General features: G+C 46.6%; 1 protein-coding gene across 1 annotated transcript in view; it reads left to right on the top strand.

The window, feature by feature from the left end:
* LOC144505534 (hexokinase-1-like) overlaps positions 1–22230 on the top strand; it is a 93814-nt gene that overhangs the window by 49644 nt on the left and 21940 nt on the right. The window contains exons 7-10 of the mRNA XM_078231661.1: positions 610–799; positions 12288–12443; positions 17479–17712; positions 19681–19799. Of these exons, the coding sequence (XP_078087787.1) occupies positions 610–799; positions 12288–12443; positions 17479–17712; positions 19681–19799 (699 nt within the window). The remainder of the gene's footprint in view (positions 1–609; positions 800–12287; positions 12444–17478; positions 17713–19680; positions 19800–22230) is intronic.

Here is a 22230-nt window from a genome sequence, read left to right as displayed (position 1 = left end):
TCAATGTGTCCCAGAGGGCACTAAGCGATGGTACATATAGATAGGTCAATGCTCAGGGACACTGGACCGTGGGTGCTGGGTGACACTGGGCTCTGGCTACTGGGTGAACTGGACTCTGGCTAATATGGGGCGCTGGGTGACACTGAGCTGTGGGTGCTGGGTGACACTGCGCTGTGGGTGCTGGGTGACACTGCGCTGTGGGTGCTATAAGGCACTGGATGCTGGGTGAGGCTAGGCACTGGGTGACGCTGGATTCTGGGTGAGGTTGGGCAATGGGTGACATAGGGTACTGGATGCTGGGTGATGCTGGGCTCTGGCTCCTGGGTGACATGGGGTGCTGGGTGACACTGCGCTATGGGTGCTGGGTGACACTGTGCTATGGGTGCTGGGTGACACTGTGCTATGGGTGCTGGGTGACACTGTGCTATGGGGTGCTGGGTGACACTGCGCTGTGGGTGCTGGGTGACACTGTGCTATGGGTGCTGGGTGACACTGTGCTATGGGGTGCTGGGTGACACTGCGCTATGGGTGCTGGGTGACACTGCGCTGTGGGTGCTGGGTGATATTGTGTGTGACTCTCACTGCGTGTCTGTCCTGGTTAATGCACAGGAACTGGCACCAACGCCTGTTACATGGAGCAGATGAAGAACATTGAGAAATTGGATGGTGATAGTGGAGAAATGTGCATCAATATGGAATGGGGAGCGTTTGGACAGGGTGAACAACATTCACTCGCTGAGATCGTGAATGAATTTGACAAACTAGTGGATCAACAATCTCTACACCCAGGAAAGCAGATGTAAGGGACTGAATTTACACAGTAAGAGTTTTAACAACACCAGGTTAAAGTCCAACAGGTTTATTTGGTAGCAAAAGCCACACAAGCTTTCGGAGCTCCAAGCCCCTTCTTCAGATGCCGGCAACGCCAGCATCTCCACATCATGACACTGAATATACAGACAGGGATTTGGGATGGTCCCAAAGTCACTGTCCACTCATCACTCAAATACATGCAATCCAACTGTAGAATCTCCTGTCTCCCTGTGCACTCTGCTTAATCCGATCATTTAAACCAAGGGCAGTGAATGTAAATGTCACCATTGCATCATTACAGAGATGGCTTTCAGTCCAGCAAACTCTTGCTCACGTCATAGGAAACATTAAATAATGGCTTCAACAGACTCACTCAATTCGTCACAGAACCAGATCGTGGCCCAGTCCATTCCTATCACCTCCTAAATCTACTGTCCATGACCTTTGCCCCTGGCTTCCAGCTGCACACTCACTATTTGGTGACGTGCCCCTTTATTAGGAAGAGTGGGGGAGGAAGAGAGAGTGTTATCGGGGTGGGATGAACCATCGAGCCAATTGAAGAGATGTGATTGTTTGACAGATGGAGTCTGGAAGTTGTGGAGTTCAGAAACATCCTTACCTCTGTCCTGTATATAATAGTTTCCCTCAATAAAGCATTGGTTAGTTTATTTGCAGAGTTGGTCGTCTTTACTTTGTAGCTATTATACCTGGCGACAAGGTAAATCTGAGCCCTTTCTGTCATCTACTTTTTGTAGCCCTTTTTGTCATTTTCATAAATGACCTGGATGAGGAAGTGGAGGGATGGGTTGGTAAGTTTGCTGACGACACGAAGGTTGGTGGGGTTGTGGATAGTCTGGAGGGATGTCAAGTTACAGAGGGCAATAGATAGGATGCAAGACTGGGCGGAGAAGTGGCAGATGGACTTCAACCCAGATAAATGCGTAGTGGTCCATTTTGGCAGGTCAAATGGGATGAAGGAGTACAATATAAAGGGAAAGACTCTTAGTACTGTAGAGGATCAGAAGGACCTTGGGGTCCGGGTCCATAGGACTCTTAAATCGGCCCCGCAGGTGGAGGAGGTGGTTAAGGCGGCGTATGGTGTGCTGGCCTTTATCAATCGAGGGATTGAGTTTAGAAGTCCGGGGATAATGATGCAGCTATATAAGACCCTCGTCAGACCCCACTTGGAGTACTGTGCTCAGTTCTGGTCGCCTCATTACAGGAAGGATGTGGAAAAGATTGAAAGGGTGCAGAGGAGATTTACAAGGATGTTGCCTGATTGAGTGGCATGCCTTATGAGGATAGGCTGAGGGAGCTCGGTCTTTTCTCCTTGGAGAGACGTAGGATGAGAGGAGACCTAATAGAGGTATACAAGATGTTGAGAGGTATAGATTGGGTGGACTCTCAGAGGCTTTTTCCCAGGGTGGAAATGTCTGCTACGAGAGGACATAGGTTTAAGGTGCTGGGGGGTAGGTACAGGGGAAATGTTAGGGGGAAGTTTTTCACACAGAGGGTGGTGGGCGAGTGGAATCGGCTGCCGTCAGTGGTGGTGGAGGCAAACTCAATAGAGTCTTTTAAGAGACTCCTGGATGAGTACATTGGACTTAATAGGATGGAGGGTTATAGGTAGGCCTAAAAGGTAGGGATATGTTCGGCACAACTTGTGGGGCCAAAGGGCCTGTTTTGTGCTGTAGTTTTTCTATGTTTCTACTGCAAGTCAGGAGAGTGATCCTCACATTGAACACCTTTGAAAAACATTGCTGCAACAAATTGTAAGTGCCAAAATGCTATTGATTTGGAAATGGGAATAATTCAAGCATGCAATAGAATAGTGGGTCCAATATGTCAAGTTTCTCCGATTCTTTTTAAGGCCAATGAAATTGAGGGAGAGGCAAAGCAGAAAAGCATTCTTATAACAACCTGTGTAGTTCAGACTTACAATCTTATTCAAAGTCTGACATTTCCAGAGGACAAAAAACCTTCAAGCAGCCCATTGCCTTAGTCAAGGAACACTACAACCCAAAAGCATCAGTGATTATGCAGTGACACAAATTTAATTTGACAATGAGAAACCCAGCGGAGACAATCGCAGTGTCAAGGCAGTTGGCTGAGCTGCGTGAACTTGGATCAATGCTCAATGATATCATAGAAATCATAGAAACCCTACAGTGCAGAAAGGGGCCATTCGGCCCATCGAGTCTGCACCAACCACAATCCCACCCAGGCCCTACCCCCATATCCCAACATATTTACCCACTAATCCCTCTAACCTACACATCTCAGGACTTGACAAGAGTCATGCCTAACAGCAGTTGGAGCTGGGCAAGGCATTGAGGGAAGTCATGACTATTTAGATGATGTGTTAATTACGGGAGCTTCTGAGGAAGAACAATTAGCAAATCTTGAGGAAGTCCTACAAAGGTTTTAAAATGCAGGAATTAGACTAAAGAGAGAAAAATATTCCAAGCTCTCAAAGTCGATGCCCAGGGATTTCATCTTATGGAGAAGATTAAGGCAATCAAGGAAGCACCAGCCCCCCCAAAAATCAGAACAGAAATTATCATGACCAATTCATCCCTAACCTTTTCACATTGCTGGCACTTTTGCATTTTCTTTTTAGTACCAGAGCTGGTACTGGAGTAAACTTCCAAAAAGAAACTTTTGAAGGAGTCAAACTGGTGTTGCAGTCACCAAACCTCTTGGTTCATTTTGATCCCTCAAAAGGAATAGTTCTGACTTGCAATGCTTCACCCTGCTGGATAGAAGCAGTATTGTCCCACAAAATAGGAGAGTGTGGAGTGACCTATTGCTTATGTTTCTAGCACACAGATGCCAAGAGAGCCTCTTCTCAAATAGAAAAGGAATGCTTGGCCATTATTTATGGTGTGAAAAAATGTCATCACTATGTCTATGAATGTTACTTTGCAGCAGTAATTGATCATAAGCCACTCATGGGCTTATTCAGAAAGGACAAGGCCATTCCCTCATCACGTCAACTAGGCTCCAACGATTGGCTTTGCTGCTAGTGGTCTACAATTACACATTGAAACATGAGCCTGGCACCCATGTTGCCAAGGCAGATGCAGCAAGTCACCAAGTTCCTTTGCCACACATTATTCCACTGCTATTGGTGCCACAAGAAATCATCCTTGCCCTCAACCTTTTGGACACGATGTGGAGATGCCGGCGTTGGACTGCCGGCATAGGCACAGTAAAAAGTCTCACAACACCAAGCTAAGGTCCAACAGGATTATTTGGTTGCACGAGCTTTCGGAGCTCTGCTTCTTCATCAGGTGAGTGGAGAGTTGGGTTCACAAACAGGGCATATATAGACACAGACTCAATTACAAGATAACGTTGGAATGCGAGTCTTAACAGGTAATCAAGTCTTTACAGGTACAGACAACGTGAGTGGAGAGAGGGTTAAGCACAGGTTAAAGAGGTGTGAATTGTCTCCAGCCAGGACAGTTAGAGATTTTTCAAGCCCAGGCCAAATGGTTACAGGTAGTGTGACATGAACCTGAGATCCCAGTTGAGGTCGTCCTCATGTGTGCAGAACTTGGCTATCGGTTTCTGCTCGGCGATTCTGCGTTGCCGTGTGTCTTGAAGGCTCCTTGGAGAATGCTTACCCGAAGATCAGAGGCTGAATGCCCGTGATTGCTGAAGTGTTTCCCGACAGGAAGGGAACAGTCCTGCCTGGAGATTGTCGAGCAGCGTCCATTCATCTGTTGTCGTAGCGTCTGCATGGTCTCGCCGATGGACAATGCCATGGGACATCCTCTCCTGAAGCGTTTGAGGTAGACAACGTTGGCCGAATTGCAAGAGTATGTACCATGTACCTGGTGGATGGTGTTCTCACGTGAGATGATGGCATCCTTGTCGATGATCCGGCACGTCTTGCAGAGGTTGCTGTGGCAGGGTTGTGTGGTGTCGTGGTCACTGTTCTCCTGAAGGCTGGGTAGTTTGCTGCGGACAATGGTCTGTTTGAGGTTGCGTGGTTGTTTGAAGGCAAGAAGTGGGGGTGTGGGGATGGCCTTGGCGAGATGTTCGTCTTCATCAATGACATGTTAGAACATAGAACGTAGAAAAAATACAGCACAAACAGGCCCTTCGGCCCACAAGTTGCGCCAGTCATGTCCCTACCTACCTAGGCTTAGCTATAACCCTCAATCCTATTAAGTCCCATGTACTCATCCAGAAGTCTCTTAAAAGACCCTATCGAGTTTGCCTCCACCACCACTGACGACAGCCGATTCCACTCACCCACCACCCTCTGAGTGAAAAACTTACCCCTGACATCTCCTCTGTACCTACTCCCCAGCACCTTAAACCTGTGTCCTCTCGTAGCAGCCATTTCAGCCCTGGGAAAAAGCCTCCGAGAATCCACCCGATCTATACCTCTCAACATCTTGTACACCTCTATCAGGTCACCTCTCATCCTTCGTCTCTCCAAGGAGAAAAGACCGAGCTCCCTCAGCCTATCCTCATAAGGCATGTCAACCAATCCAGGCAACATCCTTGTAAATCTTCTCTGCACCCTTTCAATCATTTCCACATCCCTCCTGTAATGAGGCGACCAGAACTGAGCACAGTACTCCAAGTGGGGTCTGATGAGGGTCTTATAAAGCTGCATCATTATCCCCGGACTCCTAAACTCAATCCCTCGATTGATGAAAGCCAGCACACCATACGCCTTCTGAACCACCTCCTCTACTTGTGAGGCCGATTTAAGAGTCCTATGGACCCGGACCCCAAGGTCCTGCTGATCCTCTACACTGCTAAGAGTCTTACCCTTGATATTATACTCCTTCATCCCATTTGACCTGCCAAGATGGACCACTACACATTTATCCGGGTTGAAGTCCATCTGCCACTTCTCTGCCCAGTCTTGCATCCTATCTATGTCACACTGCAGCTTCTGACATCCCTCCAACCTATTCACAACACCACCAACCTTCGTGTCGTCGGCAAACTTACCAACCCATCCCTCCGCTTCCTCATCCAGGTCATTTATGAAAATGACAAACAGCAAGGGTCCCAGAACAGATCCCTGGGGCACTCCACTGGTGACCGACCTCCATTCAGAAAAAGACCCGTCTACAACCACTCTCTGCCTTCTGCAGGCAAGCCAGTTCTGAATCCACGAAGCAGCAGCCCCTTGGATCCCATGCCCTCTCACTTTCTCGAGAAGTCTTGCATGGGGGACCTTATCGAACACCTTGCTGAAGTCCATGTAAACCACATCTACCGCTTTCCCTTCGTCAATGTGTTTAGTCACATTTTCAAAGAACTCCACCAGACTCGTAAGGCACGATTTGCCTTCGACAAAGCCGTGCTGACTACTTTTGAGCATACTAAACTTCTCTAAATGTTCATATATCCTGTCCCTCAGGATCTTCTCCATCAACTTACCAACCACTGAGGTTAGACTCACTGGTCGGTAATTTCCTGGGCTATCCCTATTCCCTTTCTTGAATATCAGAACCACATCCGCAATCCTCCAATCCTCCGGAACCTCTCCCGTCTCCATCGACGACGCAAAGATCATCGCCAGAGGCTCTGCAATCTCTTCCCTCGCCTCCCACAGTAACCTGGGGTACGTCCCATCCGGTCCCGGCGACTTATCTATCTTGATGCTATTTAAAATTTCCAACACATCCTCTTTCTTAATGTCCACATACTCAATCTTTTCAGTCCGCCTCAATCCTGTAGTACAACCATCCAGGTCTTTTTCCACCGTGAATACCGAGGTAAAATATTCATTAAGTACCTCTGCTATTTCTTCCGGTTCTGTACAGACTTTCTCACCTTCACCTTTTATAGGTCCTTTTCCTTCACATCTCATCCTTTTACTCTTCACATGTTGAAGGCTCCAAAGAAGATGTTGTAGCTTCTCTGCTCTGGGGAAGTACTGGACGACGAAGGGTACTCTGTCGACCGAGTCCTGTGTTTGTCTTCTGAGGAGGTCAGTGCAGTTTTTCTTGGACACGCTCCTGTGTTAGCACAAGTAAAGTGTGGACCCAAAGAGACTCCTTATTACTCGGGTCAAACATATGGTCCTTCATGGTTGGCATCATAACAAGCCTGAGCAATTTTGGGCATGTCATAGATCATAGAAACCCTACAGTGCAGAAGGAGGCCATTCGGCCCATCGAGTCTGCACCGACCACAATCCCACCCAGGCCCTATCCCCACATATTTACCCGCTAATCCCACTAACCTACGCATCCCAGGACTCTAAGGGGCAATTTTTAACCTGGCCAATCAACCTAACCCGCACATCTTTGGACTGTGGGAGGAAACCGGAGCACCCGGAGGAAACCCACGCAGACACGAGGAGAATGTGCAAACTCTACACAGACAGTGACCCGAGCCGGGAATCGAACCCAGGACCCTGGAGCTGTGAAGCACCAGTGCTAACCACTGTGCTACCGTGCCGCCCTGTCATCTCAGTTAAGTTGTGAGGATGGGGTATTGTTATAGGGAAGAAGAGTAGTTGTCCCTAATCCTGTGCGGAAAGTGTTTTTTCAAGAGTTATACTGTGTGCACCCTGGTACAATGAAAATGAAAATGAAGTTCCATGTTGTGGCCTGGATCGACAAGGACATTGAAGACCTGGTCAAACATGTAACCAGTGTCAAGACAAAGTTTACAGACTTTTCATGGGCACTATGTTCCTGATCAATGTTGACACTCACTCTAAGTGGATCGACATTTTTGACATGAAGACTACAATCTCCCTAGCAACAATGGACAAACAGCAGCAAGCGTTCGCCACCCATAGGTTACCCAAAATGCTGGTGTCTCATAATGAGACTGCATTCACTGGGGAGGAATTTCAACACATAATGCAAACCAAAAGCATAAAGCATGTGTAAACAGCCCCTTAGCATCTGGCCTCAAATGGATTTGCTGAAAGCCTGTCCAAATGTTTAAGTTGGCTATTAAGAAACAATCATCTGTACCTTTATGACTTGAGTGAGTCCATTTCCTACTCACATACAGAACAGCAGCTCATGCAACTACAGGCGTGACCCCCACTGAGTTGAAGACGTCTTCGAACGAGACCTGATTTAATATTTCCAAATTTGGCAGGGACAGTTGAGGTAAAACAGAATGCACAGAAGTACTATGATATTAAACAATTTATTTTACATAAGTAATTTCAATTCTGGTCTGAATTGGGTCTTGGGGTAATTGTGGTTGACACAACTCAGCTGTCATACATTGTTGATATACAAGTTGAAAGGTTATTTATTAGTGTCACAAGTAGGCTTACATTAACACTGCAATGAAGTTGCTGCCTGAATCCCCTAGTCGCCACACTCCAGACTGAGGGAGAATTTAGCACGGCCAATGCACCTAACCAGCACGTCTTTCAGATTGTGGGAGGAAACCGAAGCACCCGGAGGAAACCCATGGAGAGACGGGGAGAACGTGCAGACCCTGCACGGACAGTGACCCGAGCTGGAAATCAAACCCAGATCACTGGCATTGTGAGGCAACAGTGCTGACCACTGTGCCACCCCGAGGGAAGAGAATGAAGAAGCACATGGACACCTGAGGAGAAGAGAACTGAGCACAGTACCAAGCAAACACTCTGTCCCTGCTACACCTGTTAGTGAGACTCCAGCAATTGTAACTGGAACTGAATCCAGTAAGCCTGAGGCAGGGTGGCATAACATTACAATGGGAATTGGAGAGGTTACCAGCACCAGAGCACCTGTCCAAACTAGAAGCTTTCCTGAGGGAACAACATTAACTGATGAAACATCAGTTAAAGAATTGCCACTCTCTCAACGAATTAGAAAGTCTCCAGATAGACTTACTTATTGAGAGACCGTGTGAAGCTTTCCTCCTTTTTGCTGTGTAACATTGTAAATAGTTTTGTTATTGTCAAACATTAATTAAAAAATTGAAGGGGAAGGGAATGTGGTGACATGCCCCTTTGTTGGGGGAAAAGGGGGGCCTTATCAGTGATTGTTTGACAGTTGGAATTAACATAGAACATTACGGCGCAGTACAGGTCCTTCGGCCCTCGATGTTGCGCCGACCAGTGAAACCAATCTAAAGCCCCTCTAACCTACACTATTCCAATATCATCCATATGTTTATCCAATAACCATTTGAATGCTCTTAATGTTGACGAGTCCACCACTGCTGTAGGCAGGGCATTCCACGCCTTTACTACTCTCTGAGTAAAGAACCTACCTCTAACATCTGTCCTATATCTCTCACCCCTCAATTTAAAGCCATGTCCCCTCGTGTTAGCCATCACCATCCGAGGAAAAAGGCTCTCACTATCCACCCTATCTAATCCTCTGATCATCTTGTATGCCTCTATTAAGTCACCTCTTAACCTTCTTCTCTCGAACGAAAACAACCTCAAGCCCCTCAGCCTTTCCTCATACGATCTTCCCACCATACCAGGCAACATCCTGGTAAATCTCCTCTGCACCCTTTCCAACACTTCCACATCTTTCCTCTAATGCGGCAACCAGAACTGTACACAATACTCCAAGTGCGGCTGCACCAGAGTTTTGTACAGTTGCAGCATGACCTCCTGGCTCCGAAACTCAATCCCTCTACCAATAAAAGCTAACACACCGTACGCCTTCTTAACAACCCTATCAACCTGGGTGCCAACTTTCAGGGATCTATGCACATGGACACCCAGATCCCTCTGTTCATCCACGCTACCAAGTATTTTACCATTAGCCCAGTACTCTGTATTCCTGTTTGTTACTCCTTCCAAAGTGAATCACCTCACACTTTTCCGCATTGAACTCCATTTGCCACCTCTCAGCCCAGTTCTGCAGCTTATCTATGTCCCTCTGTAACCTGCCACTTCCCTCCGCACTGTCTACAACTCCACCGACTTTAGTGTCATCCGCAAATTTACTAATCCATCCTTCTACGCCCTCATCCAGGTCATTAATAAAAATGACAAACAGCAGTGGCCCCAAAACAGATCCTTGCGGTACACCACTAGTAACTGAACTCCAGGATGAATATTTCCCATCAACCACCACCCTCTGTTTTCTTATAGCTAGCCAATTCCTGATCCAAACCACTAAATCACCCTCAATCCCATGTGTCTGTATTTTCTGCAAAAGCTTACCATGGGAACCTTATTAAACGCTTTGCTGAAATCCATATACACCACATCAACCGCTTTACCCTCATCCACCTCTTCGGTCACCTTCTCAAAGAACTCAATGAGGTTTGTGAGGCACGACCTACCCTTCACAAAACTGTGCTGACTATCCCTAATCAAATTATTCCTTTCTCGGTGATTATAAATCCTATCTCTTATAATCCTTTCCAAAACTTTGCCCACAACAGAAGTAAGGCTCACCGGTCTATAATTACCAGGGTTGTCCCTACTCCCCTTCTTGAACAAGGGGACAACATTTGCTATCCTCCAGTCTTCTGGCACTGTTCCTGTAGACAATTACAACATAAAGATCAAAGCCAAAGGCTCTGCAATCTCCTCTCTGGCCTCCCAGAGAATCCAAGGATAAATCCCATCCAGCCCAGGGGACTTATCTATTTTTACCCTTTCCAGAATTGCTAACACCTCCTCCTTATGAACCTCAATCCCGTCCAGTCCAACAGCCTGCATCTCAGTACTCCCCTCGACAACACTGTCCCTCTCCTGTGTGAATACCGACGAAAAATATTCATTTAGTGCCTCTCCTATCTCTTCAGACTCCACGCACAACTACTGTCCTTGACTGGCCCTAATCTTACCCGAGTCATTCTTTTACTCCTGACATACCTATAGAAAGCTTTAGGGTTTTCCTTGATCCTACCTGCCAAAGACTTCTCATGTCCCCTCCTGGCTCTTCTTAACTCTTTCTTTAGGTCCTTCCTGGCTAACTTGTAACTCTCAAGCGCCCTAACTGAGCCTTCACGTCTCATCTTAACATAAGTCTCCTTCTTCCTCTTCACAAGAGATTCAACCTCCTTAGTAAACCACGATTCCCTCACACGTCTGCTTCCTCCCTGCCTGACAGGTACATATTTATTAAGGACGTGTAGTAGCTGTCCGTTGAACAAGTTCCACATTACAATTGTGCCCATCCCCTGCAGTTTCCTTCCCCAACCTATGCCACCTAAATCTCGCCTAATCGCATCATAATTTCCATTCTCCCAGCTATAACTCTTGCCCTTCGGTATATACCTATCCCTTTCTATTGCTAAGGTAAATGTAATCGAATTGTGGTCACTGTCACCAAAGTGCTCACCTACCTCCAAATCTAACACCTGGCCTGGTTCATTACCCAGTACCAAATCCAATGTGGCCTCGCCTTTTGTTGGTCTATCTACATACTGCGTCAGGAAGCCTTCCTGCACACACTGGACAAAAACTGACCCATCTAAAGTACTCAACAGATGGAGTCTGGGAGTCATGGAGTTCAGAAACATTCTTATCTCTGTCCTGCGTATAGTTGTTTCCTCCAATAAGCCACTTGTTATTTTATCTGCTGAGTTGGTCAGTAGTTGGTCATTGCTGAGTTGGTCATAGATATTAAACACCACAAATCAATCCCAAGAGTTCCCATTGTTACGCTGCAGAGGTTGCTCCCCTTTTGAGACATGAGGCCGAATCCCCCAAAGAGGAAAACCTCGCCTCGTAATCTGTTAAAGTGTGTGGGAAGGTGTGAACTGTTCTTCAGTAACGTTTAGTGGTTAACTAAAATACCTACACTTTTAAATAAACAATTAATTTATTTAACTAACAGGGAACTTTGAGTAAACAAATAACATACCGAATAAAATAAGATTGTACTGGAATGCTGTTCAAATAAGTACACTATCCCTTCATTAACCAAAAAAAAGCTAATAGAATTTAGTCACTCTCAAAAAAAAAGTACAACCAGGTTTTGTGTCTTTCAGAACCTTCTGGAGTTTCTCGGTTGATTTCTCTGTCTGTGAGTTCTTTCTGATTTGGTACCTTTCGCTGGTTAGATGGTGCATTCTCTGAAGGGATATATAAAGCTGGCAGGGTGGACAGCTGCTCTCTCCCTCTCGAGTCTTGAGAAGTGGCAGTTGCGAGCTCCTGTTTTTCCCTCTTGCACTCTCTTTTGTACCTGCGATGACCTATCAATTTTCCTACAACAACATCAAATTCAAATCTTAGAGGTTCTTGGTAGCTGAGTGCCTACTTTAAATTGATTGGGCAAAATTCAAACATTCAAATGCCTGAAGCCTGTTCCCAAGGCAACCCTGTTGTCTGGCCTAGGATATGAATGCTTGGATTTGGTATGTACTTTGCATTTTAAACCTCTAAGCACTGAAATCAAAACCAGCTTTTAAAGGGACCGTGTAATGCTTTTTTTCCCTCCAGCATTTTTACATTCTTTACATCTTTACAAACTCAACTCTGCAACATCATGACAGCACCCAGTGACATCAACTCTGACCGCCACAAAATCTGCCCATAACACATCTTCCTCCCCTATCCACAGCTATGAGAAGATGATTGGTGGGAAATTCCTTGGTGCAATTGTTCAAAATATCCTCTTAAACCTCAAGGAGAAAGGATGTATCTTCCGGGGAATCCAGACTCACACACTGGAGCAAGAAAATATCATCAGAACAAAGTTCCTGTCCAAGATTGAAAGGTAGGAAAATACTAACACCACCCCGTCTCCCCCAATCTGCACCCCGTCTCTCCCAGAATCGCGCTGCACCCCGTCTCTCTCAGAATCGCGCTGCACCCCGTCTCTCTCAATTGGACTGTACCTCGTCTCTCCCAATCGTGCTGCACCCCTTGTCTTAGAATCACTATAGAACCATAGCAATGATACAGCATAAATGCAGAGGTGACTCAGTCCACCTTCTCCATGCAAGACACCCAATGATACTGTACCCCGTATCTCAGATTCATACTGTACCCCGTAGCTCAGATTCATACTGTACCCCGTAGCTCAGATTCATACTGTACCCCATAGCTCAGATTCATACTGTACATACTGCAAAGGTAGTAATCTCGGGATTGCTGCCTGTGCCGCGGGAGAGTGAGAACAGGAATCGGTGGAGAATTAATGCGTGGCTGAGGGACTGGAGCAAGGGACAAGGATTTGGGTACTTGGATCATTGGGACCTCTTTAGGGGCAGGTGTGACCTGTTTAAAAAAGACGGGTGGCACTTGAATCCCAGGGGGACCAATATCCTGGCGGGAAGGTTGGCTAAGGCTACTGGTGAGACTTTAAACTAGAAAGGTTGGGGGGAGGGAATCGAAATGAGGGGACTGAGAGCGAGGAGGTTAGCTCGCAAATAGATAAGGAATGTAGACAGGGTAAGAGGGAGGTTAGACGAGTGAGGGAGAAGGGAAGTGCTCAGGCTGAAGGTCTGAGATGTGTCTATTTTAATGCCAGGAGTGTAGTGAATAAAGTGGATGAGCTTGGAGCGTGGATTGCTGCTTCGAATTGTGATGTGGTGGCCATTACGGAGACTTGGATGTCTCAGGGACAGGACTGGGTGCTTCAGGTGCCGGGTTTTAGATGTTTCAGGAAGGACAGGGAGGGAGGCAAGAGAGGGGGGGGAGTGGCACTGTTGATCAGGGATAGTGTCACGGCTGTAGAGAAGGTGGACGCCGTGGAGGGACTGACTACGGAATCTCTGTGGGTGGAGGTTAGGAACAGGAAGGGGTCGGTAACTTTGCTGGGTGTTTTCTATAGGCCGCCCAATAGTAACAGAGATGTTGAGGAGCAGATGGGGAAACAGATCCTGGAGAGATGTAGGAATAACAGAGTTGTCGTGATGGGAGATTTTAATTTCCCAAACATAGATTGGAATATCCCTAGGGCTAGGGGTTTGGATGGAGAGGAGTTTGTTAGGTGTGTCCAGGAGAGTTTCCTGACACAGTATGTGGATAAGCCTACTAGAGGAGAGGCTGTTCTTGATCTGGTGCTGGCTAATGAACCTGGACAGGTGGAGGATCTCTCGGTGGGTGAGCATCTTGGGGATAGCGATCATAATTCTATCTCCTTCACGATAGCATTGGAAAGAGATAGGGTCAGGCAGGCTAGGAAAGTGTTTCTCTGGAGTAAAGGGAAATACAGTGTCATCAGGGAGGAAATTAGACGGGTAAATTGGAAGGAGGCATTCTTGGGGAAAAGTACCGAAGGAAAGTGGAGGATTTTCAAGGAATGTTTGTCTGGAGCTCTGCATGACAACGTTCCGATGAGACAGGGGGGTGTTGGTAGGGTACGGGAACCGTGGTGCACGAAGGTTGTGATGAACCTGGTGAATAAGAAAAGAGAGGCGTACAGAAGGTTCAGAGAGCTAGGAGGTGTTAAGGATTTAGAGGAGTATACGCGATGTAGGAAGGAGCTTAAGAAGGAAATTAGGAGAGCGAGAAGGGGTCATGAGAAGACCTTGGCGGGTAAGATTAAGGAGAATCCCAAGGCTTTCTACAAATATGTCAAGAGTAAAAGGATGAGATGTGAAGGCATAGGACCCTTAAAAGGTGAAGGGGGAAAAGTTTGTGCGGAACCGTTAGAAATGGCGGAGCTGCTTAATGAATACTTTACCTCGGTATTCACGGTGGAAAGGGATCTGGGTGGTTGTACTGCTGGATTGCGGAGGACAGAAAGGATCGAGCATGTGGACATAAAGAAAGAGGATGTGTTGGAACTATTGAATGGCATCAAGGTTGGTAAGTCGCCGGGACCGGATGGGATGTACCCCAGGTTACTGTGGGAGGCGAGGGAGGAGATTGCGGAGCCTTTGGCGATGATCTTTGCATCGTCGATGGAGACGGGAGAGGTTCCGGAGGATTGGAGGATTGCGGATGTGGTCCCTATATTCAAGAAAGGGAACAGGGACAGCCCGGGAAATTACCGACCGGTGAGTCTAACCTCAGTGGTTGGTAAGTTGATGGAGAGGATCCTGAGAGACAGGATTTATGATCATCTAGAGAAGTTTAGTATGATCAAAAGTAGTCAGCACGGCTTTGTCAGGGGCAGGTCGTGCCTTACGAGCCTGGTTGAGTTCTTTGAAAATGTGACCAAGCACATTGACGAAGGAAGAGCGGTGGATGTGGTCTATATGGACTTCAGCAAAGCGTTCGATAAGGTCCCCCATGCAAGACTTCTTGAGAAAGTGAGAGGGCATGGGATCCAAGGGGCTGTTGCCTTGTGGATCCAGAACTGGCTTGCCTGCAGAAGGCAGAGAGTGGCTGTGGAGGGGTCTTTCTCTGCATGGAGGTCAGTGACCAGTGGAGTGCCCCAGGGATCTGTTCTGGGACCCTTGCTGTTTGTCATTTTCATAAATGACCTGGATGAGGAAGTGGAGGGATGGGTTGGTAAGTTTGCTGACGACACCAAGGTAGGTGGTGTTGTGGATAGTTTGGAGGGATGTCAGAAGTTGCAGCGAGACATAGATAGAATGCAAGACTGGGCGGAGAAGTGGCAGATGGACTTCAACCCGGATAAGTGTGTAGTGATCCATTTTGGCAGATCCAATGGGATGGAGCAGCAGTATAAAATGAAGGGTACCATTCTTAGCAGTGTAGAGGATCAGAAGGACCTTGGGGTCCGGGTCCATAGGACTCTTAAATCGGCCTCGCAGGTGGAGGATGCGGTCAAGAAGGCGTATGGCGTACTGGCCTTCATTAATCGAGGGATTGAGTTTAGGAGTCGGGAGATAATGCTGCAGCTTTATAGGACCCTGGTTAGACCCCACTTGGAGTACTGCGCGCAGTTCTGGTCACCTCATTACAGGAAAGATGTTGAAGCCATTGAAAGGGTGCAGAGGAGATTTACAAGGATGTTGCCTGGATTGGGGGGCATGCCTTATGAGGATAGGTTGAGGGAGCTTGGTCTCTTCTCCCTGGAGAGACGAAGGATGAGAGGTGACCTGATAGAGGTTTACAAGATGTTGAGGGGTCTGGATAGGGTGGACTCTCAGAGGCTATTTCCAAGGGCTGAAATGGTTGCTACGAGAGGACACAGGTTTAAGGTGCTGGGGGGTAGGTACAGGGGGGATGTCAGGGGTAAGTTTTTCACTCAGAGGGTGGTGGGTGAGTGGAATCGGCTGACGTCGGTGGTGGTGGAGGCAAACTCGTTGGGGTCTTTTAAGAGACTTCTGGATGAGTACATGGGATTTAATGGGATTGAGGGCTATAGATAGGCCTAGAGGTGGGGATGTGATCGGCGCAACTTGTGGGCCGAAGGGCCTGTTTGTGCTGTGGCTTTCTATGTTCTATGTACCCCGTAGCTCAGATTCATACTGTACCCCGTAACTCAGATTCATACTGTACCCTTTATCGCAGATTCATACAGTACCCCGTAACTCAGATTCATACTGTACCCCGTATCACAGATTCATACTGTACCCCGTAGCTCAGATTCATACTGTACCCCGTAGCTCAGATTCATACTGTACCCCATAGCTCAGATTCATACTGTACCCCGTAGCTCAGATTCATACTGTACCCCGTAACTCAGATTCATACTGTACCCTGTATCGCAGATTCATACAGTACCCCGTAACTCAGATTCATACTGTACCCCGTATCACAGATTCATACAGTACCCCATAACTCAGATTCATACTGTACCCCGTAACTCAGATTCATACTGTACCCCGTAACTCAAATTCATACTGTACCCCGTATCTCAAATTCATACTGTACCCCGTATCTCAGATTCATACTGTACCCCGTAACTCAGATTCATACTGTACCCCGTATCTCAGATTCATACTGTAACCCGTAACTCAGATTCATACTGTACCCGTAACTCAGATTCATACTGTACCCCGTAACTCAGATTCATACTGTACCCCGTATCTCAAATTCATACTGTACCCCGTATCTCAGATTCATACTGTACCCCGTAACTCAGATTCATACTGTACCCCGTATCTCAGATTCATACTGTAACCCGTAACTCAGATTCATACTGTACCCGTAAATCAGATTCATACTGTACCCCGTAACTCAGATTCATACTGTACCCCGTATCTCAGATTCATACTGTAACCCGTAACTCAGATTCATACTGTACCCGTAACTCAGATTCATACTGTACCCCGTAACTCAGATTCATACTGTACCCCGTAACTCAGATTCATACTGTACCCCGTATCTCAGATTCATACTGTAACCCGTAACTCAGATTCATACTGTACCCGTAACTCAGATTCATACTGTACCCCGTAACTCAGATTCATACTGTAACCCGTAACTCAGATTCATACTGTACCCGTAACTCAGATTCATACTGTACCCCGTAACTCAGATTCATACTGTACCCCGTATCGCAGATTCATACTGTACCCCGTATCTCAGATTCATACTGTAACCCGTAACTCAGATTCATACTGTACCCCGTATCTCAGATTCATACTGTACCCCGTAACTCAGATTCATACTGTACCCCGTATCGCAGATTCATACTGTACCCCGTATCTGGGCATCGCGGTGTTTTTTTGAGAGGGTTTTTCTTTGATTGTTTTGTCTTTTTTTCTTTGATTTTTCTTCTTCCTCTCATTTCTCTTTTTCTTTCCCTTCCACCTATAAGTTTATTGATTATTGCTGTACTATGATCTATTTTCTGGGCTGCTGTTCATTGTGACTGTTGTTAAAACTTAAAAAAACAGAAAGAAATTATTAAAATGTTATGAAAAATTCTCTTTCCCCACCCTCAGTGATAGTGGTGATCTGCTGCATGTTAAATCCATTCTGGAGGAATTGGGTCTGCCCTGTGGCATTGAGGACCGTGTTGTGGTGCAGGCGGTTTGTCTGGCAGTGTCCCAGAGGGCAGCCCAGCTATGTGGGGCAGGACTTGCTGCTGTGCTCGAGAGAATGAGAGAAAACCGCCAAATGGACCTCATGAAGATGACTGTGGGAGTGGAAGGGAGCTTGTACAAGTTACACCCTCAGTAAGTCTCAACGTGGTACATTTCCACAAACTCTACCCATACACATTATCCCCATAATCAGCCCCTTGTTCTCACTCTGCTTTAAGAGGGGACTTTCTCAGGCTGCTGTTCCTATTCCTCTTGTAGAATCATAGTGTTTTGTGCGACTCTAAAGCAGCTTAGACAATGGATGTGAATCTAAGAATAGATTCAGAAGGGAGAAAGAATAAAAGCTGAAGACGAAAGCAGAGAGTGTGGGAGGCAATGGAAACAAAAGCTAGAAAGAAGACAGGAATTATTCAGTGACTAATGGTCAATAGTTCAGGAATACGAGGCAAGTAAATTTAGCAGACGGGCTAATGGAGCAGCTGGACACTGAGAAGTATGGTATTATAGATTTCACTGAGAGACGAGGGAAAACAGGGGAGCAATGGCACTTCTCAGTTTCACACTCAGTTCAAGCCACATTGTGCAAATCACACTCAGAATCCTGTATTTTGTCTTCCTCAGCCTCAGAAGAGTTAGCTCTGTCACTGTTCCAGAAAGCAGATTGGACTAGCTAGCTAATTAACACATTACAGCTGCTCTCCAAGAGAGCAAGTTGATGCCTGGTAAAGGTAGGAACAGACTTACTGCGCTTACACAACAAAGAACAAAGAACAATACAGCACAGGAACAGGCCCTTCGGCCCTCCAAGCCCACGTCGCTCCCTGGTCCAAACTAGACCATTCTTTTGTATCCCTCCATTCCCACTCCGTTCATATGGCTGTCTAGATAAGTCTTAAACGTTCCCAGTGTGTCCGCCTCCACCACCTTGCCTGGCAGCGCATTCCAGGCCCCCACCACCCTCTGTGTAAAATATGTCCATCTGATATCTGTGTTAAACCTCCCCCCCTTCACCTTGAACCTATGACCCCTCGTGAACGTCACCACCGACCTGGGGAAAAGCTTCCCACCGTTCACCCTATCTATGCCTTTCATAATTTTATACACCTCTATTAAGTCTCCCCTCATCCTCCGTCTTTCCAGGGAGAACAACCCCAGTTTACCCAATCTCTCCTCATAACTAAGCCCCTCCATACCAGGTAACATCCTGGTAAACCTCCTCTGTACTCTCTCCAAAGCCTCCACGTCCTTCTGGTAGTGTGGCGACCAGAACTGGACGCAGTATTCCAGATGCGGCCGAACCAACGTTCTATACATCTGTAACATCAGACCCCAACTTTTATACTCTATGCCCCGTCCTATAAAGGCAAGCATGCCATATGCCTTCTTCACCACCTTCTCCACCTGTGACGTCACTTTCAAGGATCTGTGGACTTGCACACCCAGGTCCCTCTGCGTATCTACACCCTTTATGGTTCTGCCATTTATCAAATAGCTCCTCCCTACATTATTTCTACCAAACTTCGCATTTATCAGGATAATATTACACAGTTAATATCACAACACCAGGTTAAAGTCCAACAGGTTTATTTGGAATCACAAGCTTTCAGAGTGCTGCTCTTTCATCAGGTGAGGAATTAACCTGGTGTTGAGAGACTTCTTACTGTGCCCACCCCAGTCCAACGCCGGCATCTCCACATCATGGTTAATATCACCCGTTAAATGCAGAAAATACTAGACTTTTAGAAAGAGATTGACCTCCAGGTTTCCCTGAAGATACCCTTCTCATAACATCCTGCATTCATCTCATTCATCCTGCAATGTTAGCATTCATGTCGAGAGGGCTAGAATATAAGAGCAGGGATGTACTTCTGAGGCTGGGAAAGGCTCTGGTCAGACCCCACTCATACCCCTGCATTTATATAATACAAATATTCTCTGAAAAGGGACGGTGTGCAGGGATACAGAGAGAAGCTGGCAGAATGGCAATAGTTGAATAGTCCCTTCAGAGAGACACAGCAAAGGCGGAACGGCCTCTCTCATTGCTGGAAACAGCCTGTGATTCTCCCAGTCTCCCACTCTGACTCTGGTTTCTATTGATAGTTTTTCACAGATTCTCAAGGATACAGTGAAAGATTTGGCTGCGAAGTGTGAAGTCCATTTCCACCTATCAGAAGATAGCTCCGCGATGGGAGCAGCTCTTGTTGCAGCCAGTACAAGGGGTAAATACTAAAAAACAATGTAATATTCCAGTCGGTGTCACACAGTAACCCAGACACACATTCCAGTCAGTGTCACACAGTAACACACACACACATTCCAGTGTCACACAGTAACACAGACACACATTCCAGTCAGTGTCACACAGTAACACACACACACATTCCAGTCAGTGTCACACAGTAACACACACACACATTCCAGTCAGTGTCACACAGTAACACACACACACATTCCAGTCAGTGTCACTCAGTAACCCAGTAACACACACACACATTCCAGTCAGTGTCACACAGTAACACACACACACATTCCAGTCAGTGTCACACAGTAACCCAGTAACACACACACACATTCCAGTCAGTGTCACACAGTAACACACACACACATTCCAGTGTCACACAGTAACCCAGACACACATTCCAGTGTCACACAGTAACACACACACACATTCCAGTGTCACACAGTAACCCAGACACACATTCCAGTGTCACACAGTAACACACACACACATTCCAGTGTCACACAGTAACCCAGACACACATTCCAGTGTCACACAGTAACACACACACACATTCCAGTGTCACACAGTAACACACACACACATTCCAGTGTCACACAGTAACACAGACACACATTCCAGTGTCACACAGTAACACACACACACATTCCAGTGTCACACAGTAACCCAGACACACATTCCAGTGTCACACAGTAACACAGACACACATTCCAGTGTCACACAGTAACACAGACACACATTCCAGTGTCACACAGTAACACAGACACACATTCCAGTGTCACACAGTAACACAGACACACATTCCAGTGTCACACAGTAACCCAGACACACATTCCAGTGTCACACAGTAACACAGACACACATTCCAGTGTCACACAGTAACACAGACACACATTCCAGTGTCACACAGTAACACAGACACACATTCCAGTGTCACACAGTAACCCAGACACACATTCCAGTGTCACACAGTAACACAGACACACATTCCAGTCAGTGTCACACAGTAACCCAGTAACACAGACACACATTCCAGTGTCACACAGTAACACAGACACACATTCCAGTGTCACAGTAACCCAGACACACATTCCAGTGTCACACAGTAACCCAGACACACATTCCAGTGTCACACAGTAACACAGACACACATTCCAGTGTCACACAGTAACACAGACACACATTCCAGTCAGTGTCACACAGTAACCCAGACACACATTCCAGTCAGTGTCACACAGTAACACAGACACACATTCCAGTCAGTGTCACACAGTAACCCAGACACACATTCCAGTGTCACACAGTAACCCAGACACACATTCCAGTGTCACAGTAACACAGACACACATTCCAGTGTCACACAGTAACCCAGACACACATTCCAGTGTCACACAGTAACACAGACACACATTCCAGTGTCACACAATAACACAGACACACATTCCAGTGTCACACAGTAACACAGACACACATTCCAGTGTCACAGTAACACAGACACACATTCCAGTGTCACACAGTAACCCAGACACACATTCCAGTCAGTGACACAGACACCCGTTACAGTCTGTGTCACACAATAACACAATAACACGGACACACATTCCAGTCAGTGTCACACAGTAACCCAGACACACATTCCAGTCAGTGACACAGACACCCATTACAGTCTGTGTCACACAATAACACAGTAACACGGACACACATTCCAGTCAGTGTCACACAGTAACCCAGCAACAAAGTTCTTTGAGGAGGTAACAAGGAAGTTAGATAAAGGAGAAGCAGTGGACGTGATTTATTTAGATTTCCAGAAGGCCTTTGACAAGGTGCCGCATAGGAGACTGTTAAATAAGTGAAGAGCCCATGGTGTTAAGGGTAATATCCTGACATGGTTAGAGGATTGGCTGACTGGCAAAAACTAGCCAAGTTCCGCACACACAAGGACGGCCTCAACCGGGATATTGGGTTCATGTCACACTATTTGTAACGCCCACAGTTGCCTGGACCTGCAGAGTTTCACTGGCTGTCTTGTCTGGAGACAATACACATCTTTTTAGCCTGTCTTGATGCTCTCTCCACTCACATTGTTTCGTTTCTTAAAGACTTGATTAGTTGTAAGTATTCGCATTCCAACCATTATTCATGTAAATTGAGTCTGTGTCTTTATAAGCTCTGTTTGTGAACAGAATTCCCACTCACCTGAAGAAGGAGCTTAGAGCTCCGAAAGCTTGTGTGGCTTTTGCTACCAAATAAACCTGTTGGACTTTAACCTGGTGTTGTTAAACTTCTTACTGACTGGCAAAAGGCAGAGAGTGGGGATAAAGGGTTTTTTTTCAGGATAGCAGCTGGTGACTAGTGGTGTGCCTCAGGGGTCAGTGCTGGGACCACAACTTTTCACAATATACATTAACAAT

This window comes from Mustelus asterias, chromosome 16 (assembly GCF_964213995.1).
Source record: "Mustelus asterias chromosome 16, sMusAst1.hap1.1, whole genome shotgun sequence".
NCBI lineage: Eukaryota > Metazoa > Chordata > Chondrichthyes > Carcharhiniformes > Triakidae > Mustelus > Mustelus asterias.
The sequence above is the reverse complement of the archived record's forward strand: the minus strand, read 5'-3'. Positions and strand labels throughout refer to the sequence as shown.